Here is a 26462-nt window from a genome sequence, read left to right as displayed (position 1 = left end):
GATATTGTTGTTTACAGAGAACCTATTCTCCATATGTAAGGTTTTCCTTCTAGGAAGGTTTCAAACACAACAATCAGCTCTGTTCTTCTCTCCCAGTGCTCTTGTATGGATTACAGTGGAACAGATGGGAGCCTCTTTCTCTCTCTGCTAACACAAGTACCGAGGAGGGTTTTACAAGACCCATCAGCGAAATTTGCAATCCGGGCATATACTATGGCAAATCGCAATCACTTTGAAAGCTAGTGATTTCAGTGGGGACTTCTTCAAAACACATGGTGTGGTGTGGTCTTTGGCACTTAGATCTTGCCCTACTCCAAGAAGGGGGAAAAAATCAGGAAAATTAAAACAAATTTAGATTAATGTAATCTCAGAGTTATGAATGTATATGCTCAAACTTCAGGAAATTATTTTTTTCAGCCTTACATCAACTCAGCTGTTTTGCACATGCTGGCCTTGGTTAGTTCTTCTCTGTTTTGGGGCATAGATGTTAGTATATTTTTAATATTTGTTTCGTGTCTCTGAGATTTACAAATGCTATGTATATTTTAATACTTTTGATAACATGTAATATTTGTCTCCTAAATCTCTAGGACAGCAGCCATCAGCCCATTCTTGTGTTGGTAAAGCTAAGTTTATGGACGTATATATGAAAACATGCAGAAGTGTGGATCTTATTTTGTGACTATGGCTCCCTAGTGCGATCTGTAGGTAAAGGACCTATTTAACAGGATCATATCATACACCGGGGAGGATGACTGTTACAAAAGGACCCTGGCTCTGCCCACGCTCAGCCTTGAGGGACTGAAGTTCTGCAGAACGGTGGAGGCTGGCAGGCACCTCTGGAGAGGGCCTAGTCCAGCTCCCTGCTCAGGGCAACGTCCCGTTGGGTTTCCAGCGCCTCCACAGATAGAGGTTGCGCAGTTGTTCAGAACGACCTGCTCCAGCGTTCAGCCACTCGCACATTTTTTCTCACGTTCAAGTGGAATTTCCTGCGTTTGTGCCTTTTGCCTCGAGGCCCATCAGTCAGCACCACTGAGAAGAGCCTGGCTGCATCCTCTTTACTCCCACCATGAGGTATTTATGACCATGGATTAAGATTCGCCCCCCGCCAAGCCTCCCCTTCTCTGAACAGCCCCAGCTTTCGGCCTTTCCTCACAAATCTCCGCGGCCCTACCCATCTGCCTTGAGGCCCAAACTCATCCCACCTCAAGGAAGCCGCGCCCTCCTCAAGACAGAAGCTTCGGGCAGGGGTGCTGCCTCCTGCCAGGGTCTGGCGGCGATGGGGCAGTGGCAGGCACCGCTCAGCCACGGCCCCTGCAAAACGGTCACCTCCCGGCCTGCGATGGGACCGGGTTAAAAGGAAGCCGTTGCCTGCCAGCCCTCAGGCGTGAGGAGGAAGACGTGCGTAGGAAAGCAGCCCTACTGCCTGTCTGCTCCCGGGCGGAGAGGGGCTCCGCGGGGCGGAGAGGGGCTCCGCGGCGGTAACCCCCCACCACCAGCCCAGCAGCCTGCCGCTCGCTGGTGAGGTGTGGGGAAAAGAGAGGCTTTGCCGCTCTCCGTCCCGCCCGCAATGGCTTGTACCATTCCCTTCACGTAATGGGGGGGGGGGGGGGGGGGGGGGGCAGGGGAGAAGCGGTACCGCAGCCCCAGCCCCACAAGCACCCTGCTGCCGCCCGCCCCCCTCTCCTGCCCTCGGGGTGGCGCCGTCCTGCCGCCACGCGCGGGGCTGTGGGCGCCGGGCCGGCGGCAGCGCGCAGCGCCTCTTCCCGCCTCTCCCCCGCGTTGCCGTGCGGCCCCGCCCCGTCCGCCATGTTGCGGCGGCGGCGGGAGCGGCGGCGGGAGCGCGGGCGGCGGCCGGCGCGTACGGAGCATGCACGGCGCGAAGCAGCGTCCCGGGGACGCGCACCCTGGCCAGTGGGTGCTCATTGCACCAGGTAACCCAGCGGGGCTCCGAGGTGGGACGCGCTACTGCCGCAGCGCCGATCTCTCGTTCTCCAGCCCGACCTGCTGCCTGGCCCTGGCGGGGCTTGCCCGCACCGCGCCGCGGCGGGGCTGGGCCTCCCCTCGGGCAGGAGACGGGTACGTTTCTCCGAGGGCTGGGGCAGGTCTCTGGGCTGCTGTGTGCGGTCAGCCCCAGCCCTGGTGTGGTAAGGTCGTTTTGAGACACAGCCTTTACACGAGGTCCTGCAGCAGAGTACCCCCCTTCTCTGCAGGGACCGTTTTTCCCTCACTGCATCTGTGCCGTTTATTTTTGCGTGTCGTTAGGGTTTTCCAGAGGTCAGCTGGCCCCTGGTTTGCCAACAGCGTTGTGAGCCTTGGGGAGAGGAGCTGCAGAAGACAGGTCTCGTCACCAAGATCCGTGATGGAGCCTCGCTGTCGTGTCCCTCGCTGTCGTGTCGCTGCTGCTGGCAGCACACCTCTCCTCCCTCCCTTCAGTCCGTTCCTGCGTTTTTTTGAAGGAAATGGTTTAGTGCCCTGAGCCTCAGCTTTAAAACAAACTCCTTGGAAACGAGAAGTCCTAAGCCAGAGTGAGATCTCGGCTCTTCCTCTCTGTGAGCTAAAGAAGCAGACCCCCACATGGCAGCTCTGCACATGCTGTATACACAAGGCCTTAAACACTGTGTAGATTTAGTTTCTCTCACTTAGCACTGAAGATAAGCATCCCCCTTTATTTCTGGCTAGTATCAGGTTTTAAAATTTGAAACTCACAGATCACAAAAGGTTTTTGTGTTAAGGAGTGAAACAGGATGTGCTCAAACTCCCAAGACAGTAAGAGGAAGGAAGCACTTCATAAGTTTTTTTTTTTTAGTTTGATTTCCGAAGGATATGCAGCTTCCACAATATCTGTGGGTCAGCTTTGTACTGTGCCCATTTCTTGCCCCACCCAAAACTTCGGAGTGTTAATTTCAACCAAGCCTGATAAAAAGGAGGAGCTCTTTGGAACAATTTTATGAGCTTTGTGAAAATGCCTGTGGTGATGTGAGAAATACTAAAATAGCATCACTGAAGGAAAGGTATAGCAAGAGCTTAGTTCAGCAAAGGTTGAAAACAAGTCAGGAGCTCAGTCTTGAGACATATGTCTGTAAGAAACCAGGCTTCTCTAGATGCATGAGAAGCAGAACCAATTGTTATAATCACAATGATTCCTCTCTTTCTCTGATTTTAACTTTTCAGCTCCACCCTTTGGTATCTGACATGCTTGATGCCTAAGAAAGGAATTTATAAGTGAGGAATTCCTTTTTTTAATATTGATTCTCTGCAGACTAGGATTTAAAGCTGAGTCTTGTATCAGATGACTGGCTATGCCAACAGATGTCCATACTGTGCAAATATTTACAAATATGCTTAACTTATGCAAGAGTAGTCAGTTCTGTGCAGTAAGTGAAATTCTTCAGTAAGTGGTTGCAGGATTGGAGCCAGAGCTTGTAACTTTCATGAAGCCAGACAGTTTGTATTACCAATTATACCAGCACAGCTCTGACAAAATTTATATAGTACTCCAGACCTTTAAGAAGGTTTATTAAGCCTTAATATAACCTCAAAGTACACAGTGATTTTGAAAAAAGTCTGTGGCTGATAATTTCGGAACTCCGTGGCTGATGAGACTTGCCAATCATATGAATAGGACTGATGAAATTAGATAGATTTAATGATTTTAGTTTGGTTTTAACATTTTATTCCAAAAAGAGATTTTTAAAAGTTAACATCTGTCACTTTTCAAAGTTTTGCATTTCTTAACTAACATTTTTGTTGAGTGAAGTTCTTCATTGGCCATTTAGTAGAATTTGTAGTAGGAAGATGTGATAACTTTTAGGAATGAAGATGGATTTGTAACAAAAAATACATTTTCTTTGACCATGTAAGATTCTATTTGTATGGCAGTCCATATCTTTGTAATACCCACATGGCATTGTGCTACATACATGCATAAAAATGACTGGTGTAAATAATTGCAGGATCTGGTTCTGGATGTGAGTTTATTTGTTAAGAAGTCTACTAATACCTTCTAGGTGTAAATAGCCTATTTATCTTCTTGTATCTGTGGCCATTACCCTGTGCATAGTGGAAGGAAGGAGCAGGGTGTGTTTGAATGCTATGCAAGAAGGTCCAGAACTTTTATTGTAATAAAGGCACTTTCTGAGGTGCCAGTTTGAGTGCTAAAGTTAGTTTGAACTTCTCACCTGGGTACTCTGCCTCCTAGAACAGGTTGTAATGTTGATAATGTATACCATCTTACACAACCTAGTAGCATCTCCACTTGGATATGTGTCATTCATCTTGCTTTGATTGTGACATCTTAAAAGTTCCTGTGTGGATGAAGACGGTGACTAGTTCTGCAAAGAGGCTAGATATCTTAGTCTAAAAAAGAATGAGGTCTGTCAGAAGTATAGAAATAAAACAAGGAGAACTGAAACTTGCTTTTTTATGTATCAGTGTTTTTCAATCATTCAAACTGTTAGAGTTTCAGAGTAGTTTCCTAGAACAAGGAAAAGATATGGCTGGGGTTCTGAGTGATGATGCTTGTGTTGCTCTGATTCCTTAGCTATTATGTTGTTCTGAGAATCTGTCTGATTTTGCACCAGTTTTTCACCGTGGTTTTGCTGCTTATGTGACATGTAGAAGCACTTAACTGTGTACAAAACACGTGTAAGAGAAAGGCGAGATTCTTTCTTATTTTGACTTTAGCAATGGACAACATCGAGTTGATATCTGGAGCACAGCAGCTAAAAAGCAGGCAGATTTCATTTTCTAATTGCCATAGAAGGTAAGCAGAGTATGCTTGTCCGCTTTAGTGTTGAAGGTTATGAAATTGTTACTAATTTCCATTTCTTAATTTTTATATTGAAGTCAGGGTTCTGGAAACAGCCCAGAAACAAGGAGTCTACTCTGTCAGGTAGAACTGCCCATATTCTTTGTTGAAGTCATGATTATGGCTAGAGGAGTAATGCAGCTGGAGTGGTTGTTTTACTAATCATGTGTGTTTTCCCAGCCCTTTTGAAGTGTTCTAGAGGGCCAGACTCTGTCACTTTCGGTTGCAAGTGGTTAACTCTATCATTATGTTTCCGGTACTGTAAGACTTTGATTGTTAAGTGTGCATCTCAGGCCTACACATGATAGGACAGAGCTACAAACCATGCAGCTCAGCAGATACTTTGCATGGATTATAGAGGTAGGTGAAGGTGGGAAGGGGGAGCAGAGTTGCCTGAGCTGAGAGGCAGAGTTGATGTTCAGGCATCAGGCCAGTCACCCTGTGCTTCATTTCAATTAGTCTTTGTTTACGCTTATTCTTTCCTATGGCATTCTTTCCTCGTTCACTGGTCTCATTAGCAGCCCGATGACAGTCTTTGCTCTCACCAGCCCTTTGCCATACCAGGACACGCAGGCTGTTTGGCGCGGGAGAGTCATACAAGGGAAGTCAGAGTAGGAAGGGGAAAGGAGAGCCTCAGACAGTCATATCCAGGCTGGCTGGTAAGGGACTTCTAGGTGAGGTAGCAAGTTTTACCTTTGGAAGTGGTAGCCTGCCTTTGTCCTGGTGAGAGCTCTTATAATGATGTTTCTGCTGATACGAATTTTTTTCCATGGAGGCAGGATGATTTGATATGCCAATACAATCATCTTTTTGTTTGTTTTGATAAGCATAGTGGTTGCTATGTTAGGGATTGAAACACCAAGGGCAGGACAAAGGGGTAAGCCAGAAGTCAGAGGGAGAGGGGTTGGGAAGTGCTGGTCTGGAGGAGAAGATAGGATGAGGAGAGTGTGGTAACCATGTTAATCACTCCTGAAAGGCTGGAAGCCACTGGTGTACATTGTGTAGCCTTATGTGGACATTTAGAGGAAGGCTGAGAAATGGATGTGGATAGTCAAGAGAGGAGATGATGAATAAACAGGAAGAGGGTAGATGGAGGGATTGGTCGTATGGAGGGAGGTGATGAGGACAGAAAACTTGGGCATGTGAATAGGAGCAGAGCTGTGCATGCAGGGCTTGAAATAGAGTCAAGTCTTTGGGCAGTTTATCCAGTTGCAGATTAACTGTGCTGTGGATATACAGGCACTGGATTTGGCCTAGAGCAGGCTCAGCTCGGCACTAACAGTTTATTAGTTCAAGTGCTGTGCCATGTTAACACATCTCTGCTATTTCCAGAACCAGCTTTGCAGTGCAGCTGCTTTCAGACAGTGTCTGAACTAATAAGTCCTGGTGGACCCAAGCTGGCTCTGTGTAGACCCACTTGGGTGTTTCTGTGCTGTGTTCCACGTTCCAGGGGATTTTATTAGGTTGGCTGGAAGTCTGGATCTGAACTTGCTTTCTGCGGCGTAGTTGACGTCGATGGTTAAGAAGACCTCCCGAATCTGGTGTTCTGGAGGAATCACGGTACAGAGACACCAAAGTGCTAATAAGCCCTGAAGGACCCACATGGACTTCACTGATGGGTGGCCGAGTTTCCATATTATGCTATTCTGTATTTCTTGTAGTAGTTGGATAATCTGGGATATCGTAGTACCCATGTATTCGAGCCCCTCTTTTACACTTGAGAGTGTAGAGCTGTACAGGCTTCTGGTTGTATTGGTCTAGCTACTGAACAGGTACAAGGGAAAAGAAGTAGTTCCTGGGGATTAAAACCTGAGCATCTCACAGCTAGAAAGTTGCTAATGATGTGCTTTAGTAGAGGAGATTCTGTCCCTTTACTGAGTATTCATGTAAATTTTTTTAAATCCTACTACCTGAACCAATGATTTATTTTTTTTTAATGTGCATGTAGGAAATTTCTACTTTGTGAGTTGGGCCCATGGAACTACCATTTTTAATATTTTCTCTGAAAATCATAAGAACTAGAAATTATTTTCTAGACTGAGAAATAATAGTGAGACCCTCATCTAACTGTAGGGTTCTAAGGGCAGGGCTCTAGAAAACCCTCAGGTACTGAGATGAAGTCACTATGTGTGACATAGATCTGATCTGGGCTATGTATAACAATAAATGTTCTTACTTAATGGCTTCAAACTGGTCTTACCAATAGCAACCAAAATCACACTAGCTGCTTAACAGGATGGGTGTGAAGGGCAGACTTTTTTTCAGTACACTTTCTCAGGGATAGGTGTTATGTCAGAACTGGAGCTATTTATGTCCTTCACTGGTTTTAGCAAAGAGGTCAGGAATTAAAGGCAGTTTACGAAGTCTGGTGTTCCACTCCACCTAAAGTTAAGACTGCTGTATTTAATTTGTTCTGTGTGTGTCTGTATTAGGAAAAGAAATAGGGGTTAGTTGCAAGCTGAAAATTACTTTCAACCCTTGTTTTTCTGAACTAGACAAGTTTAGTTGACTACATTTTTTCAGTCTACTGTTTTTTTAAGCAGTAAATTGATTAGCTTTTTTATTGTTTTATGAGAACTGCCATATCAATAGCACTGAAAGGACTGCAAGGGGCGAGTGAAATTTAACAATCCTATTATTTTTAGGAATTACTTATTTAAAAAGAAAAGGAGCAGTTTCACATTAGACTTGGCAAGTTGTTTGAACAGATCTCATATATGCCAAAAAGTCAGATGGAGGCAGAAATAAATGGACTGTGATGCCAAACCGTAGGGCATCAGCACACATAAATTAATCCTTCGTTCTTTCAGATGAGACTAAGGAACTTTGGTCTCTGTGCAACAACAGAGGAAACATTTGACTTGAAAATTTTGGTTCATATTGAGAGGAGATGTCATAGCAAAAGCAGCTGTGGAATACTTAATACACAAAAGTAGTTTGCTTTAAAATCTGAAGTAGGCAGGTTTTATATTACTTTTTTTCCATTCTCGCACCTTTCACTTAACGCTTTGATGCATACTTTTATTTAGCATTTAAAGAACAGTTCAATTTATCTGCTACAAAATAGACCACACTGCTGGGCTGTTAGGGAGCTTGATTTGCAAGTTGTAATGTATGTAAAAATTGAGCAGGATACTTGAACATTATACCTGCTGAATAATTTAGATAAAGAACTTGGAAATAGTGTTTACAAAAAACAAATATGCATGTTTTTTAACAGCGGACTTAAAACATTTGAAATATTATATAAAATATATGTACATATTTATATACCTTTTTAATAAGTTGAATGCAAATATGCTTATTTTGTAATTTAGTACTCTGTGGGCATATTTTACTTAACCTCCCCCTAAATTGGCATTTGTATGTCCTGGACAAAGCCTTTTGCCTGCAGGTAATTTGCACCATTTATTATATGTCATCTCTTAAAAGGCATACTGAGCTCAGCTGTGTATAAAGCAGATATAACTGGCAAGCTAAGGAGCCAGAAGGAAGCACAGCAAATAAAATAACTGAAAAGAGATGTTTTAATGTGTAACACCATCTCCTACTTCTGCTTTCTGCCATCTGGCTTGGAAGAGACCAACTTATGCCAACTTAGACCTCTGTGCACATGGGAATAGGGCTGATTCAGCCAGTAATACAGCTGCACCAGTGTTGACCCTATAAATATTAAGAAGGGAACTCTGAAGTTTTTATCCTTTCAAGTGATAACCTGTTCTTGAACTTCTCAAGATTGATCTCTCATTCATTCAGCTGAAACCCCTGCATGATCTGCCTAGCATCTCGATTTCGGTAAAGGATGAATTAGTACTGTCTGTTGCTGCCAGTGAGTCCACGAACATGTTTTTTTTGGCCTAAGAAGTGAACTGTGCCAGCGTAAGGGGAAGCCAAAAGATGCTCTCAGGCAGAAGTCTTAGTATTTAGCGGTATTGCATAGCTATGTACTGGAGCAAAAGACCACTCAAACCATCTAGCAGCATTTCCATGTGAAGTGTTGCTCAAGATAGAAAACAGTGCCATTTTTAGATACCACTGTGTTTTATCATAGTATTTTCAGGTGAGGTGGGAGACAGAAAGACTTTAAGGAGTGTACATTGTGTCGCATTACACGTTATTTCCTTAGGGCACCAAACAATAAATGCTGTTATTAACAAAATGATAATCATTCTGTCTTTTACAACAGGCATGGCAAAAGTCCCCTCACTGAAGCTAGCGCTACGTATGGTCAAGGAAAGGGTAAGGTGGTGAGGAAACATGAAGTTAACATAGATGAGTAACAACTAAGAAGAAATTTCCAAAAATCAAGTGTGTGCAAGTGGAAAGCCATACCTTGTATGTTAGCACCTGCAGAAGAGGCTGTTTGCCAGAGGTAAATCAAGTTGTGTGCCGTTTAGTACTCCCCTGAGAATATTGTGAGCCAAGGAAGCAACAGTGTAGTCTTGTGGCCCATCTCTTGCTTTCCCACCTCTGTAAAGTCACATACAATCTAGTTTTCTGATTAGTGTACACTGGTCAAAGACCCCAGGGTCACATGTAGTGTAGGTTATATTCTATGCCATCTGTTCTTGCCATGGGGTTCTGTCCCTTTGTTCTGGTGATCGTGTAACCATATGGTGAGTGAGAATAGTTTACTAATCTGGGTGAAAATTAATACTTCGTTTTTGTGACTGGTTATTTCTCAGCTGGATCAGTGAACTGAAACGACTTGCTGTGTGGCCACAAGATTGCTAGTTTTGATGGAAAGAAAGCAGCAGACATGTGCAGCAGGGAGGGAGCAGAGGTAGAAACTTCAGGACTGCGCTTTTCAGTGGCCTATGATCTTTGGTCATTTGAAGCCATTCATGAAACTGTTTCCTCAGTCTGTGCATTCCTGAATTCATTTATTATGCTAATACTTAATTACCTTGTAACATATAAAAATTGTCAGAAGTTTGGGTGATACAAAGTACTGGACTTAATTAATATTCAGTGGGCCTTTTTGAGGGCATGCTGCAGGGCAGAGCACACAGGCACTGAATTAAAACCGTTTACTTCAGGGCTGACTGATTCAAAGAACATAACTAAAATGATTATTAGAGCTAATGTATCTGTACCCTTAGGCTACATAGTTTAAAGTCTTCCATAAAATGTCCATTTAATGGGCTCCATCATAATGTCTCCATCTGACACACCTTTCGTTGCATAGTTAGAAGTTAAGAAGGGAATGGAAAAGACTTGTGTAGATGACGTATGGTTTAATATCTGTTTTTAAATGAAATCTTAACTTTATATTTCCAGACTTTTAAATAATCCTGCAGGGTGATGGTGGTAGGGAAATTTGTACTCTCAGAGGGTTTTTTCCTCTTACGCAATTGACAGATATTTACAGCCTTTTTGCTTGCTTGGCTGGCAGCTTTTTGCATGGGAGTTCCATATAACTTGATATTAGTCTGTTATATATAGTATTCTATAAGCATTTTTTTAATAAAAAAAAAAATTGAATCGACCTTGCATCATCCATAACAGTTTCATAGATCTTAGTGGGAGTTTTATGTTCTTTTCCAATTTATTCATGTTGCTGTACTAGCTAACACTTTTTTTTTTAATGGCCAGATTCTTTAGTGCCTCCTATCTGTCCATTGTGGAAGAAATTATTGCTAGAAATCGTTTGACAGCTGGTTCATTTTCACTTTGTTCTGTTTATATATTTTTTAGAATTTACCTTGTTGTATGTCTGACCTCCATGAAATATGATAGGCTTTTCTCCTTTTCTGTAGTGGAAAGCCTCATTTAAGCTTTTATAGTCTCTGTCACTCAGCTGCAGGATTCTGAGGTTCCATCTGTAGACTCCACTACAACTGATGGATATATCACACACATTTTTAGATACACTGTGTGATTTGGTTAGTAGTGAAAGAACAGTAGACTATAACTTAAGCAAAGTAGACATCAGCACAGCGTTGGCATTTTATTGTCCTGCATTGTGCTTACCTCAGAACTCCCTCCTCTGGTACAGCTGTAGCGGTACCGCATCCGGATTTACTCTGTGTTGCTGAAGGTGTGTGTAAGTTTGATGGACACAGAGGCATTACTTACAGGGGATGATACAGGTGGGTTTAGGCTTTAGGTGGGTTCAGCCACCTCCTGAAAGTGCCTGTCATCTGTCTTCTCAGGCAATTTAGAGAGTGGCTTGCTAACTGAGATACTTCCTTGGGATAGGATTAATTGAGCCACTCTGTACCCTTGTATCGGTTTTCTGTATCCTTCTAGTTAATGTTATTCTAGGAGAGTAGCATGCTGTACTGGCACATCTGTTAGTAAGCTGAACTGTACTGACTGTGTGTTATCTGCAGCTTACAGCTGCAAGACAGTTGGTAGAGAGTATAATAGTCAGAAAGGTCTTACCTCTCTCACTTGTTATTCTTGTAGATGAACAAGTTTCACAGGGCTGAGCTATGGAAACTCTGGTACTGAGCACAGTGGCACTCATCTGGTATTTTCTTTCAGGATTTAACAAAAAAGATCTTCCTGTAATGTCCTTTTTGTCTGCTTATTTTCTGTGAGGTTATTTCTTACCTGGATGTGAATCTTAAAACTAAAAGAAAAAAAAAGTAACCTAATTTAACTCTTAGTTTTCCTAGAAAATTGCTACAGTACTTCTTTTTAAGAAGTCTTTGTTTGTTTAGCTGTAAGAGATCCTTGCCCAAATACAAGGACTGATAAATGTAATGACATTAAAGAAATCCAGTTACCTTTCCTGGCTAAGAGCCAGAACACACAGAAGCTGGATTTGGACACCTAACTGCAAAAATCGCTTGCTCAGCATTTTCCTAGTCATGAAGTGTTTAAATTCAGATAAATAGTGCCTCTTCACCCTTCAGGCCACAATAATATTACATCCAGTTTTCCAGGCAGGCATTCTCCCGATTGCCTCTTTTTATCTGCCAACTTGACATCTAGTAGAGCCAATCTGCAACAAAAATATACTTTTGCTACCCCTGGAAATGGAGTGGGGTATTGCCTACATTTTGAGGAAACTGAAGGTAAAAGAAACTCAAAGAAACCACTTTTGCCTTTGTGCACTCCTTCCCTTCTTCTTTTGTGTGTGCACATGTGCGTGTCCCTTCTGGTAAGCCATCTTCTGTGGCAGCTGTGTGGAGCATGTGACATATACTCTGATCCCATCAGCACGAGATACTGACACTGAAGGCTGCAACCCTGTGCAGTGATGAACCCCACGGCGCTTGGGGGGGACCAAAGAACTGAATGGGCAGAGCTGTGCTTCTCTTTGCATGGGGAGGGGCCACTGGCTGAGCCGAGGCAGCTGCAGGGCCAGGCTGCGTATAAAGGGGGGCAGAGGAGAGGGTGCTGAGCTTGGGGTGGCACGAGGCAGGCCTTAGTGATGGAGGGTGGTGGTCTGGGTTGGGAAGGCAGAAGGTTCATGAGGAAGAGGTGGGACACTGTATCCGTTAGGTTTGGTGCACTGAGTGCTGCCTATGTGCAGGTATCTTCCAGGCTTAGCGGGGATGGGTAAATTCGGTGTGTTACTAGAAGGTAAAATAAATACTACTAAATAAAGGTGTGAACTTCATTATGAACAGCTACTTTAGGAAGGGTTGTCTGCTTAATTGTTCATGTTATACAAGATGCAACGTGGGGCTCAGGTGGGCTCATTCTCAGTGTTCATAAATCTATGTGTGAAGAAAGCAGAGCAAGTGAGCGCTAAAAGCTCCTCTGGGGTTTTTTTTGTTTTGCTTTTTGTTTTAAATTTTGAAACTCACAGTTAGTGTGTATATTTTAACCTGTTCATGTGAAACACATCAAAGTAAACACATGCAGTGTGTTTCTTTCACTGTCATTAATCACTGCAGTGTTTTAAAAAGTAACAAAAAGTACACTAATGTTAAACTGTGGTCAAGAATTGAAATATACACAGCTCTAGAAATTTGAAGTTTGCCTTTGCCAGGGCAAATGTAGCTTGACAACCATGTGTGTTTATGTATCAGCATACGAAGCAAGTCTGGTTAGCAAATACGGACTTTTTCCATTAAAAACCCTCAACTTATTTTAAAACTTTTTAAAGCACTTTTTCAGGCCACACTTGGCTAAAAATTCAGGGGAAGAAGATGACTAAATTCTGCGAACCAGTCTGAGAACTTTTATCCTCCAACACTATCACAAAATGCACTTGTTTTTTAAGCCCTGCTTATGTATTTATCTCAGCAGTTTCTGTTTGTGACACAGCTGAATAACCAGGAGTGGATGTGAAAGATGAGAGGGTTATTTGGGGCTTTTTTTGCCACTGAGGTGCCAGTGATCAGCCTGTGAGAAATCTACCAGTTCTTTCCAGGTGTGTTGCGGATAGGCTCTCAGCCAGAGTCGAGGACAGCTATTTTTGATTGTACTTGAGGTTCCTACTTCCCTGTTTTCCACAGAAAAGAACTGTGCTATCTCCCTCTCCACAAGCCTCCTGGATGCTACTAAAAGGGGAAGGGCGATGTGGCACTGCTGTTCCTTCCAGCAGCCTCCCTTGTAAGGAGCTGTGCAACCTGCCTCTGCTGCTCTGTGCTTTCCTCAGCAGCACCATAATGCAAGCATCAGGCTGATCCCTGTCAGCCCATTCTCTGGGGTCTGGATACTGGTTATGTATGGGAAATGCTTTAGTAATTTTCCCTGCGTTGAAGAATGCCTATATGAAAGGAAATGGGACAGAACTGGCAGTGTGCAAGCAAAGAAAGATAATGCTGTCATGTTGCTCTTCACTCAGATGTGGGAAGTTGTTTTCATAAATATAAGTTAGACTTTCCCTACAAAGAGAGCTTGGCTAGAATGTAATTAACTGGGGATCCTTACAGGTGTTTTTTCATACTTGAATCAGCATCCTTGTGGGAGCTGTTTCCTTTCTAATTTTTTTTTTTAATTTCACAGAGAAATCGTACTTTTGTGGCTCTGCTTTTTGTCTTTTTTTGTTTAAAGACACAGAAATGACAACAACTGTCAGATGCTTACGCCAGAGGTGTCATATTCTCTCAGCTTCTCTTTTTTGTGGAGCAGTTAAATACACTCTTTATTTTTCAAGATTATACGTAACAGATAAACAAGTGTGCATATTTTTCACAGAAGTAATAATAACCACTCAGACAATTCCTGCCTCCTATTCCTGCATAAGCTGAATTCCTAGAAGCTTTAGAGGACCACTGTTTCTGTTTCTTCCTACAAATATTTTACCTTTTGCACTTTTAACTTTTTAATTTCCACACTGTGGTTGGTCTAACTTACCAAAGCATTCTCATTGTCTTTGTGACTAATAAGGGCAACACACCAGTTCATCTCACTTAACTGAGATGTCAAACTTAGGAGCTTTCTTGCCTGAGGCTCTCTAGGGGGAAGTGGTTTTCAAAACAAGTCATCCATAGGTCTATCTTTCCTGTGGCAGACAGAGAGTGCCAGGAACTGTGGAATCATAATTTAGGTGCCTTGATCAGGTAGGATGAATTTGAGCTGAGACATATAACTTTTAGGCAGGAAATATGTGAGTTTTCAAAAAGCGTCAATCCAATTAATTCTGAATGTCTTGGATAAGCATGGCGGAACACAAAATAGTTCCCAATTTACAAGTTTGTAACTTTTCCCTCTCCCCCTACAGAGGCTGCTACTGACCCCCCTAAGACAGCTGACAGCGAACCTTTGTTTACAAAACTGCGCAATCCAAGCACAGGCAAGTTTTGAAATTGTGACATGAGCCTGTTAATGTTCTGAGTGATTCCCTGCACCACCAAAAGATTAATATTTTGCAAGCTGAAATAATGATGATAGTGTAAGTCTTACATGCCAAAGATACTGCTGGTGATGCCAGAGTAGTTAATGCTGTGCAAACATTTAGGGTTTCTTTTACAATTTTAATTGGTTGAACGGTTTATTCATCAGGAATATTGGCAGCAGAGAAAAGAGGTATAATTTAATTTCTGGTTTTAAGTGCATTAGTTTTGGGGAGCTTACAGTGTTGGGTGTTGAGCCTTGGCTTTTTTTTAATGCAAATTTAGGCTTCATAGCATTTATCTTATACTATAAAATAAATAGAGTTAGAAGTGATTCAGTTATACTTATCAAGCTTTTTGAGTCTTTTCATTTTTAAATGTTATTTTTTTCTTTCCCTGGTCCAAGTGATGGTGTCTCTTTCTTCATTAATGGATGTTGAGGCACTTCGAATTCAAAATATGTTGAAAAGACCAGCAAATGGAGGTGATACGACACCGCCATCCCACAGTTACTTTCTTCTTGTCAGGTTGTTCTTTTTGTCAAGGATTTGTTATTATTATACGAGTAATGTAATAACTGGAGTATGAGATACTGCAGCAGAAACTTGCAGTAAGCCTATGTTCGGGTTAACATATTTTGTTCGGAAAACAAGTTTCATGCTGTTTTTTTTCTTTTCTTAAGCTCGTTTGTTTTCTGTAGATTGAAGTTGTATGATTTGTTTTGAAATTCATTGCTCGTATTTATAGATATTTATAACTAAAATCTTCAGGTACATTTTGATGTCACAGTATAGCAACTGCTACTTGTTCTTGAAAGTGGAAAAAAGTTAAAAACAATAGCTACAGAATGTGAAATCACTTATTCATCGTGATACCTGTTTTTTGGTTGCTCAGATTTACAGTGGGATATAGCCACGAATATTTTCCACCTGCTGTATTATATTGGCTTTCTAATTTGTTATGTTTTTAAAAGCATAGATATTAATTTGTTTTTCTCTGTGCAAGAAGAGATCTGTTTACCTTGCAGAATCAGAGATCTTGGGAAAGGTTTCTGGGGAAAACCTGAAGTACAATGATTACCTGGGTGTGTTCTTTTAGAATTTACAGGAGCTTATTTATAGACCTGCATAAACTTTCAGTTATGTAGCGTATTATAAGTATAGGTTCTGAAAATGGAAGGACTGAGAACACTCTATTAATGTATTTTCCTGATGTTTGGGTCTAACAGATGAATTGTTGATGCCAGATATTGTATAAATATGCACTGAAGGACTCAGCACACTATAGAATTCACGCTAACCGCTTTATTAAATAAAAGTATGCATGGTCCTTTTATAGGCAAGTAAAAAGGACAAAATTTCTATCCCGTACAAAGACTATAAACTAGAGTTCAGCCTGCAATTCAGAAGTACCACAAGAAGCATTTTTCAGAGTGCTGAACTGAAAGAAGGGAAATAACCATACCACAAGACTTAAGTAACTAATTGAAGTGGTAAAGTTGTGAGCAAAGCTGCCTAGGTTCTCTCTCCATTCCCTAGAATTTCTGTCTAATGACACTGTTGGGAACCATTGGTGACTGTCCTTTTAACATAAGCAGATAAATTAAGGAGCTGGAGTTAGGCAATAGGAATGGTACCTTTTCAAAGATTTTGTAGCTCACTACTGCATTTGGCTAGCATACTCACTGGTAGGAGTCTGAAGTTGTTCAGTGAGCACTTCTGCGAGTGGTTTGACGTCTGTCACTGATCAGCTGTGGTGTAGGCCCTTGCTGAGAAACACATGGTAATGAGTGAAACCTCTGCTCCCCTTTATGTCTCCTCTTCACTCCTCTCTTCCCAAAAGAAAAATCATCAGAGAACTGAAACTATATCCTTAGGTGAGGTTAAACATCTGGTCAGCCTTCTGAATAAAGGGGGAAAAATGCATTGTCAGTCATTTTGGGGAAGAGATATGTCTGCCCGTTTTAGCTGACCTCCCTCTGCACCTAGGAATCTCTGCAGGCTGAGAACAGCAGTGCTGACATCAGCTTGCAGGGGCTTACACTGAGACTTTTTTGAGCCAGCCCATAATCTGCAAGTCAGTGCAGCTTTGCACTTTATGTGTTTTGAGCACGACTGCCATGTTGTAGTTGCTCTTGTCTCTTGAAGGTGGATTTATACCAAGACAGGACCAGTCCAGCTAACAGAGTCAGCTGACCAAATTTCAGTGGCCCCTTCTGTAGTTCCAGCAACTTCCTGTTTTAGATATGGAAATTGCCAATCCTGTTTGCAGCATGCTCATCAGCCCTTCACTATAACCCAGAACTGATCTGAAACGGCAGAACTGCCATGGGGTGGCCTGAAATAAAGCTTTGCTTTTCCTTTCCAAATTATCAAGATTCTGATGGGCACTTCAAAGCAACTTCTTTTAGCTTCCTTGTTCACCTTATTTGTCTACCTGTACCGAGTCATCGACAATCCATTTTGATACACGCAAAAAACGATTATTGCAAATTGTGACTTGAAGGTTTGAGTCTTCTGTTCCCCTAACCTGGAGTCTGATATCTTGGAGACAAACATGATGGAAGGAAAGGGAATTTTCTTTTTTTCCACCTTCCCCCTTCAGTACGAAGAAAAGCTGATTTCTTGAGTGACTTGGATTTGGATCAAAGGCTTTGTGTTGTAAGATGAACTATTCACAAGTCTTATTTATTGATTCAAATTCAGTTTGGTTTATAGAGCTGGTAAATGAACATCTGTATATAATAGTTTTCTTTGAGCTTTCTTTGTAGTGAGTTTATGTAGAATGTGTGTATGTTTGTGCGTCTGTATGTATATAAGGCACATTCTTCAGACGTATTGGGTATTCTTTTGATTTTTGTGAAAGCTTACAAACACAAACCAGATTTCTTTTCAACAGGGGAAGCAACCCTTTACTTATTCAATAGTGGTGCACAGCAGCTGTTTGAAGTAAAAGCGTTTCATGAGGAATATCGTTCCTGGTTTATAGGTCAGACTGTCCAACAAGGTGAGTAATATAATATATCCTTCCCCAAGCTGTAACTAATGTTCATACACAGACCTTCGCTCTCTCTTCTAGTAAATTTACAGGTGTTTTTCCTAGTTGTTTGGGGCATGCTGCATCACATCCCCACCTTCTGACACACTCATTTGCCATCTGGATTTAACCAGGGCTGGGGGCTTTGTGGTCTCTCTTTAAAAGGCTGCCTTTGGCAGCCTCAATTAGACAGCTGTTCATTTGTCTTTAAGAAAGGGGAGGGGGGGAAGTCATTCAATTGTATTTAAACTGAAGTGCCATAAAATACTTAGCTTGCCTTGTCAATCAGACCAGCAAGTCCTCAGTGTAAGTGAAATATGTGTTATCCTGCGGGAGGGAAAAAGAGCTGGAAGGCCTTAGCCAACTAAGCAGAGCTGCATATTTGAGCTCCAGGCGTTGGAATGTATGGTCTTGCTTTCTTTTGATTACCTCTGTAGTCCCCTGTGTGAGTGCTGGGATCTCTGGATAGGTGTACAGTCTGAAGGTGCCATTTCAGTGTTTTGTCTGAAGTGAGCTTGTCTATACCATCGCAGTCATTATCTGATCCTAGCTCACCTTTCTGAAAATGAGGAGGAAACTTATGTAAGTGTTTGCGACAGCTTTAACAATGCTTTATCAGCAAGGATGTAATGGGAGTAGCATTTCTCTGCCAACACATCCATAGACCAAGCTATAAGTATTCATTCAGGAGATGAAGGTATATTTATTTTATTCTTTTTTAACTAGAAAAAAAGGCCATTTATAGTAATAAATAAAAGCAACCCCACCAGACATATGCCTTCTTTAACGGTAATATCCCAAAGCGTGTGTTAACTTTTAAACATCCTCTGCAGGTGCATGTAGCAATGCAAGCAGTATGTCTGTGAGCTTTTCCTTGCTCCATCTGGGGGTGAGCCAAAAGACTGGGTCTGCTCCCTGCTCCCGATTATGTCCACATTGTATTCTCCCCCTCCCTTTCTGACCTCTGTATTGGCCCTTGGGAAACAGTTGCCTTAAGGAATCATCGCCTCAGTTTTCTTTAAAAGATACCAGGGGGAAAAATTGTTCCTGAATATTAGGGCTGCTGCATCTCTGAAACGATCAGGGGAACAGCAACACAAAAAAAGCTGTACGTTTGTAGTTAAAGTGAATTATTTTGTTATCTGCAGAGGAGGCCAGATGTCTTTATACACCTATAGCAAGTCTGAACTCTTTAGAACAAATAAAAATACCTCTTCCTGGAGATACAGTGGAAAGCATTTAAATGGAAGCTTTGGGAAAGTGGTTAGTGTTTTTTCTCCTTCCAGTTTTGTTATCAAAGCTTTCATGTTTGTAAGTAGACTTACAAATAGTCCTACATTTATTTGCTTTTGGTTTGTTAATTAATGTCAAATTGTCATCACTTATTTGGTCTCATTAGTGAATTTCCTTGATGTTACATTGTTTCCAATTATCTACAATTATACAAAAAGCCTGACTAAGCCATTGTCCTGGAATGAGCTCCAGATGGGCAGAGGTATCTGTTTCAATGGGAGACGAAGTTCTTCCTTTCTGTGTAACTTTGAATGCAACATACTGAGCCATATTTTCTGGTCTACTTAAGTTTATTTCATTCTGTTAGGGAGACTACATGCAGATTCTCCCCTTACAGATGAGAGGCAGCTCTCATACCTAGCTCTTGAAATTCTTTCTTGCCCTGCCTACCTCTTCTGCCAGCATAGTGTTGGCTTGTCCGGTGTCTGAGGCGGAGTATGCTGGATATATCTGGTTCCCCAGAACAAGTATGTGTTACACCCAAATCTGCCAATAAAGGGCAGCTTCAATTGTGCTGGTTTTAATACCATCCAGAAAAAGGCAAAACTAAGCGTGCTTGAAGCCATCAGACCTGCAGTGGAGCTTGTGCTTTAGTTTGGCAGGGTTGAGAATAGAGTTCTCTCTGTGTTTTCAGTATAAAATCACAAATGGTATTTTCCTGCCCATTTTATTAAAATATTGGGATACTTACTGAAAAAAAAACATTCTCCTTTTCTTGCCCGCACTCCTGAAAAGCATACTAAAAAAAACAGGTCAATACATTATGCCTCTTGGTACTAAGCTTACTTTTACATATCTGTCACTTAGATGGACGCCTGCTGTTTGTTACACCAATGGACCCCTTATTTCTCATACTTTACTACCTCATAAAGGCAGACAAGGAGGTAAGCCTGCTTTATTTTTTCACTGGAATTCTCAGGAGAAAATGTTATTTCTGACTTCATTTTCTGCAGAAGTTATGTTAACCTTACAAAGAGGGGCTTCCATAATAATGAAATTTTAATTTACATTTAAAGCAGAGATATCCACCCTAGAAGTATTTTTGTTTGCACCAAGTTTTTTGGTCAGTAAACTATATTCCAGGAGTCAGCTTGCAATCTTAACAAACTCTAATCACCTCATTTTTAAGGGAAGCAGAGAATCTCTTTTGTCCTTTTGTGGGAACCCATCGCAGAACTATTGAATCTAAAATGATGGGAGGTCATCCGAGTAAAACAAACTAGTGCCCTTTCTGAGACATCAGTAGATGAGTCATTTTGGGAAAGAAGGGAAAAAGGAAGAATTTGGATGCTATGGGTAAGGAAGAAGGAACATTTCTGTGGCAGTTTGAACTTGAAAGGAAACATTGCCTCTTTAGAAGTAGTATTTGTAGAGATGCTATATCATAGATGATACATCAGCGGGATGATCAAGTATCCGAAAATTGGATAATTAATAAATGGCTTGATTTATCGTGCTGTGGCAAAACTTCAGTTAAATTTCTGAAGTTTATTAAAAGGCAAAGTTATTGATTTATTGTTTAAAATCTGCCTGCGGAAAAAAAGGCATAAAATAAAATGTAAATGTTGATCCTTGTTTTTTTGTTTCATGGAGGCAATAATTTCACTTTATGCATCCTAAGATTTTTTGCTTTAAGAGCATTGCCTAGAAGATTACTAGAAGGTTACTATTGCCTAGAAGGTTACTATGCCTAGAAGGTTACTATTTTCTGTTTTGGATTGCTAGTGGAGATTTCAGGACAACAATTTGTGTATGATGTAGAAATAAAGTCCTACTTCACATTTGTAATAGTAACCTGTTGTTCTGCAATTCTTTGAAGTTATTTGTGTTATAGGATGTGCAAATGTGTTCTGTATTTCTGTGCTCTGTTCCTGCTTCAGGGTTGCCCGTCAGAAGTCATTGCATAGAGTCATAGAATCATAGAATGCTTTGGGTTGGAAGGCACCTTTAGAGGTCATCTAGCCCAACCCCCCTGCAGCATTCATTTCACAAGGAATAGGTTAGCTCATTCTCTAGGCACTGTGCTCTGTTTGAATTCAGCATCCCTTTGAAAGCTTTATACCAAACTTAAATTAGGGAAACAGTAAATCTTCTTTGTCTATGTAGTAAAGTGTTGAGCTAGGCTGAGTAAAGGACAACTCCTGCTGCTGTTTCTGTGCATGGGAAGAGTCCTGTACTGTCCTTTACTTTCTCCATACCTTGTTTTCTAGGTTTTCTGATTTTTTAGGCCAGGCATGATACCAGATAAATGCATAGAGCTGTTCTGGGTCCTAAATCAGGGCAAATGCTTTCCTACATTGCCCTGCCTAAGTTAGCGTATTCTTCGGTAATGGGAATTCTTGAGGATTGTGTTGCAGATACCTCGTGCAAGGCCAGCTTGAATGCAGCATAGTCACTTCTGGCTTGAACTAATGAGTGTCAAGGTACTTGCTGGGTATCTTAGGATCATCCTTTGCAGCATCCTTTGGTTTTCATAGTGTGATGCAGGGCTGCTTAAAGTGTCTTCTGAGCAGACCCATCTCCTGTCCAGCAGGCTTTCTTGGCTTAGGCTCTGTGCCCCTGCACAATATAAATGTGGCTGTCTTGCTTTGGAACACAAGCAGGTTTGTGTAGGTGAATTATCTATAGGAAACAGTTTATTGCAGCTTTATTTCTGCGTCTCATAACCTTCTTTTTGCCATTGTAACAGTGTCTTCTCTTTTTCAGGAGAAAAAAAACTTTAAATCCTTTCTGGTTTTTGTTGTTGTTTTTGGTTTTTTTTGCTTGGTTTTATTCTGATTTAACAATAGATGGTTATTTTTATTAAGCCTCTGACTGTCTAGCAAGAGGATTAATTAATAATGAAAGCAGTATACCCAAGTGTTTTTTTTTTCCTGTTGACCAGTATAATGACTTCAGCTTTGGCTCCTGAGACCATGCACTCTCTGAGGATGGAGAGCTCACTGACTCTTTGTACTGATGCGCTAAAGGATCATTCCAAAGGGAAGGCTGCCAGTTGTGCCAGACCATGCTGAATGATTATGCATTGTTTGGCAACAGCAAAATTTGTTTGATGGTTCTGTCATGTGTGTGGCTATTTAAGTTGTGCCAAAATCACTTTATGTACATACTCTGGCCAAACTGGAATTGACTTTGCAGAGGTGAAAGGTTAATACTGTGTTCCAGAAGCTGCCCTGCTCCTTTGAGATTTATCTTAATGGAAAGAAAAGCAAAATTTGTATGGAAGTTATGACACTGGGTTTAATCCAACAGGTTTTGGTCTAAAACACTATTGGCACACACTAACTACTGTGTCTTATGTCATCTTCCAAAAAATCCTGCTGTACTTCACATTAGTTTCTCCCCATGTTGTTTTAAATTTGGTCTTTTCAGTGCAGTAATTGAAGAGTTCAGCATTTTGCAGGTATTTACTGGTTTGAGATAAATATTTATGGCTTGCTTTGTAATCAGTTTCTGAATATGTCATGTGTTACCAGTTAAAATGTGATCTTTTTTAAATCCTTTATTTTAAAGATATGGCCATTGCATGCATATATATTTCTGTATATATGTAGTGTGTATATGTGTCTTAACATTATAATAATGCTTTTATAATCCCCTTGATGTATTTTCAGCAGCGAGGAAAGTTCCAGCCACTTGATCAAGTTGTCCTAGACTCAGAGTACCCTAGCTGCCCGTTGCTACTGAAGTGTGCAGATGTTACACAGTACATACATCATGTAACAGAAGAAAAAGGTGAAAAAAAGGGGAAGGGGGGAGAAAAAAGACTGGATTTGTAAGTGTCACTTCATTACAAGATAGATTTAAATAATATTTTTTGCTTTACCAAACACCCAAAGTGCTGGACGAAGCTGTACTTTAAAAAGAGAAGCTTAGGCTTAGAAGTTGTCATTGCAGTATTGTGAATAGTAACGTGTGGATCTCGGATTATCTGCTGTAACTCTAAAATACTTATGAAGTCTTGTTGCTAGGTGTCATAAAAATGATAAACTGGTTAGAGCTGGCTTCTTGACGTTGTTGTATGTGTTGTGAACTTTCTTTGCCTTTTGGTGAAAGTTTTACATCTCTCTAAATTCTTTATTTAGTGTAAGATGGTCTGGTGTGGAAGAAGTTAGCCATTGTCCATTTGGCTTTTCTTCTCCCTTCGTCAGAAAGCATTCAAACAATAAGTAGGAAAGAGCTGGAGAAGAGAGAAGATGTGCTGAGAAAGCAGACCCCAAGTTTTCTAGCTTTGCATACTTTAGTGTTACGGGTTTAAGTTGAAAGACTTGATTTTTTTAAATCAGAAAACTTGACTGGGATACAGAAGTGTATGAGAGACAAAACTTAAATGGAAAAAAATAGCAAAATAATCATTTCTGTATGTAGGTTCCTCAACCTTTGCCCAGACTTCCCTTTGGTATGGGGGCTTTTATTTTATATGAGGACAATATGTGCTTTCTTGGGAAGAGGAAGGACCGTTACATAATTTTTGCAGCTTTACAGGCCTGCAAAATGTGCAAGACCTCAGTTTTTGTATTCAGTCCTTTAAAGAGCATTCTCCTTATGCTTGTTGACTTCCTTAAAGTGAATGGAGATTTACCTACACGCAGATGGAGATCTGCAGGAGGAGGTAAAGGAGTCTGAGAACACGGACTCTACCACCAAGTGCAAAACAACTAAGCTCTCTAACACTTATGCATGTGGAGCTGCTCCAGGGAGCTGAGATACAGAGATTAAAAGCCAGAAATACTAGGAATGTGCTTTCACAAAGCACTCTGCCCTTGTTGTTGATATATCTAAGAAGAAATATTTAGGTGATATACAGATAATTGGGAAGTGGCTAAGGAAAGGTGATGGAAGAATGTAAACCCTGCTAAGAAGTAAAACATCAGACCTCTTTATTGCTGTATAGAACATTGGGAGGGGAGGCTGTGAGTTTTTCCTGAAAGATTTATATACACAAGTTGAAGCATTTCCACTATGTTATGGTGCGTAAGCAGTAAAGTGGGACAGTTGCTTCCCACAGAAAATCAGTTTGAACTGTAGGGCAGGACCTATTTCCATTGAAAATGATCACTTTAACAAGAGAGCAGGAAATCTGGGCAGCAAGACTGTTGTTATAGTCTTGCTGGGACTTGGGTAGTTCAAGTTATGTGCTGTTGTGATACTCCTGAATTTCCAAAAGAGCCTTCAGAAAACATTTAGTTACATTTGGTTTTATTGGGAGCAGGCAAGCTTTTTCTTTGGGTGAGTTCTGACTTTTGAGAACACTGCTTTAAGACAGATACATCTGAACTGCAAAACCATTTTTGCCTTGCCATGAAGGGGTAAATACTTCCAGTAAAAACTATTAGTAAGCTTTTGTGCAATTGCTGTGCCCTACAACTTGTCTGGCACTGGCTAAGGAGCTAGGGGTGAGAGAAAAGGGGTACTGAACTTCTGTGCACCCAACGTGAGAAGGTGAAAAGTCATGCCAGATCCTCTTGGCTGTGAAACCAAGAAGTCTGTATGGGAATGTAGGACAAGGTCTGGATTATTTTTCTGAAGGGGCACTTCCTCCAAACAACAGTGCTGCCTTTGGGCAGTATTTGTGTTACCTTCTTAACAGCAAAATAAAAGGATTTTTAAAGAAAAAAAAAAAGTATTTGCTGTAGACAAGGTCTTATATCTTGGTCTAACCTCTGTATCCATTCTGAAATTGTATTTGCAGTTGTTATCCATTAGAGCATCTTCTGATAAACTGTATTCTGTTGGACAGTAGTGAAGATGCTTTACTGCTCGGTTTTTGCATTGGTGATTTTATTAATGTACTATGTACACCTATAAGTTTGTGTCGTTTTGCCACCAAATTGTATTAACTGTTAAAGAAGTTATGTTCACTTCCTGGTTTTTGTTTTGAAATGTAAGGTAAAAATTGCTTTTGTCGTTAAAGCTGTACACACATGCACACACCAGCTGTATGTGATGTTCTTGGATGTCCCTAGGCATGTACCTGCATACACCTGCTGCTTCTTCTCTTGTTCAGGTTTGGGTTGCACTGGAAGTAAGTGGGACTTGTTCTCAGGATTTCTTTCTTTTTTTGGAACACCAGGTATATTGTTACGCAACAAACACATTGGCACTTGCTTGCCTGTCATGCAACAGATCACCTTTCTGTTCAGTCCCCTTCTATGTGTTTCATATTCTCATGTCTTTTATTGCCTGTAAAAAATACCAATATTATGACTAAGGTAATCTTTTCTAGCTGTAAGACCTGTTGTCCACTTTGTAGAGTTTCTTGATTGAGGAGTAGGGCTTTAGGGCAAGGGGTATATGTTGTGTTGAGTCTTCTGCAGCTCTGATATGTTTGGCAGAATCTAACAATGTAATTATTTCACTCTTAATTTAATCTTAAGGCATTTAACAGCTGTCTAACAAATTCTTACCCTAGAGCACTCACAGTTTACACTTAATGAATTAGCAGAAAGTCTGCCTTCCCCGGCCTCAGTGTTGAAGGGCACTGAAAATTCATTTTGCTGGATTAAATTCCTGGTTACCTGCTTTAGTAGTTGGGGAAAGGGTGTTACAGCTCGGTAATCTGGGTGAGGCAGGTTGTTTGCTAATAAATTCAAACATCGTATAGAAAGTATGATAGAGAAGGTTTAAGAAAGGGTTATGAATTCCAGTTCTAGAGTGTTACAGTTTATTTCATTGTGCGAGGCAAAAACTGCACTGTGATCTTGTCTGATGTGATTAACATGAAGAGCCAAGAAAACTTACCTGATTAGGATAACTTAGTAATATTGCCAAACTTGTATTCCCAGAAGGTAGGAAAAAAGGGGCCATATGAGTTTCAGAGTTATGGAAAACACTGAGAAAATGGATGTTAAAATGTGCTTTAGGCAGTTTGCTCAACAATACATCAGGGAAACTTCCAAGTCTACATAGCGATTACCCGATCGCTGAACATATTATTTAATTGTAGACCCACTTATATTCCATCTGTATTTCTCAAACCTGATCTTTCCAGATGTCTCAGACGAGTTTTATAGGCACCAGACACATTAGGGAACAAAAGGCTTTCCAATATATAGTCATATTATCAAACAGAGTCGCTAACTCTCACCAATATCAAATGTGCATCACATGTTAAATCTACGTTCCAATATTGAATCCTTTTGTCAGCAGTTTGTGACTTTCATAACTCACTTTAATTCTTCAGAGGTCTCAAATATTGTCAGTTTCTAGAGTTTAATAGTCAAAACTGTCAAGCCCACAAAATATTTTCAAACAAAGTGATCTCTGAAGGGTTCAGTGTAATTATTTTTCACATGTTTTAATGAAAATGGCTTCACAGTTCTACGTTTCCTTTCCCTAACTGAGTCACTCTGAATCATGCTGTTGTGGGGGAGTCTGCCTGGGAATCCGGACTAGAATTACTTTTCAGCATGGTTGGGGGATGGTGGCCAGAAGATGTCCCTTCCTCGAACTTTCTTAGATAAGAGAGGAATCCATGAATTGTACTCACTGTACTTGGACCCAAATCACATTAGCTCTTTGAGAAGCAGGTTCAAGTATCCAGAGCGTCTCCCGCATTTTCTGCTTGTTTTCTATCAGAGCCA

General features: G+C 41.1%; 1 protein-coding gene across 6 annotated transcripts in view; it reads left to right on the top strand.

The window, feature by feature from the left end:
• The first annotated feature begins 1816 nt into the window (after positions 1-1816).
• RNASEH2B (ribonuclease H2 subunit B) overlaps positions 1817-26462 on the top strand; it is a 45715-nt gene continuing 21069 nt past the window's right edge. For 2 of the 6 annotated variants that reach the window (XM_075421380.1, XM_075421338.1), the window contains exons 1-6: positions 1817-1934; positions 14439-14510; positions 17449-17556; positions 19687-19763; positions 22494-22614; positions 24887-24952. In XM_075421380.1, the coding sequence (XP_075277495.1) occupies positions 1871-1934; positions 14439-14510; positions 17449-17556; positions 19687-19763; positions 22494-22614; positions 24887-24952 (508 nt within the window). In that variant the 5' untranslated portion in view covers positions 1817-1870. The remainder of the gene's footprint in view (positions 1935-14438; positions 14511-17448; positions 17557-19686; positions 19764-22493; positions 22615-24886; positions 24953-26462) is intronic. The other 4 variants (XM_075421344.1, XM_075421371.1, XM_075421362.1 and 1 more) reach the window with 4 other exon arrangements.

This window comes from Opisthocomus hoazin, chromosome 1 (genome assembly GCF_030867145.1).
Source record: "Opisthocomus hoazin isolate bOpiHoa1 chromosome 1, bOpiHoa1.hap1, whole genome shotgun sequence".
Taxonomy (NCBI): Eukaryota; Metazoa; Chordata; class Aves; order Opisthocomiformes; family Opisthocomidae; genus Opisthocomus; species Opisthocomus hoazin.
The sequence above is the reverse complement of the archived record's forward strand: the minus strand, read 5'-3'. Positions and strand labels throughout refer to the sequence as shown.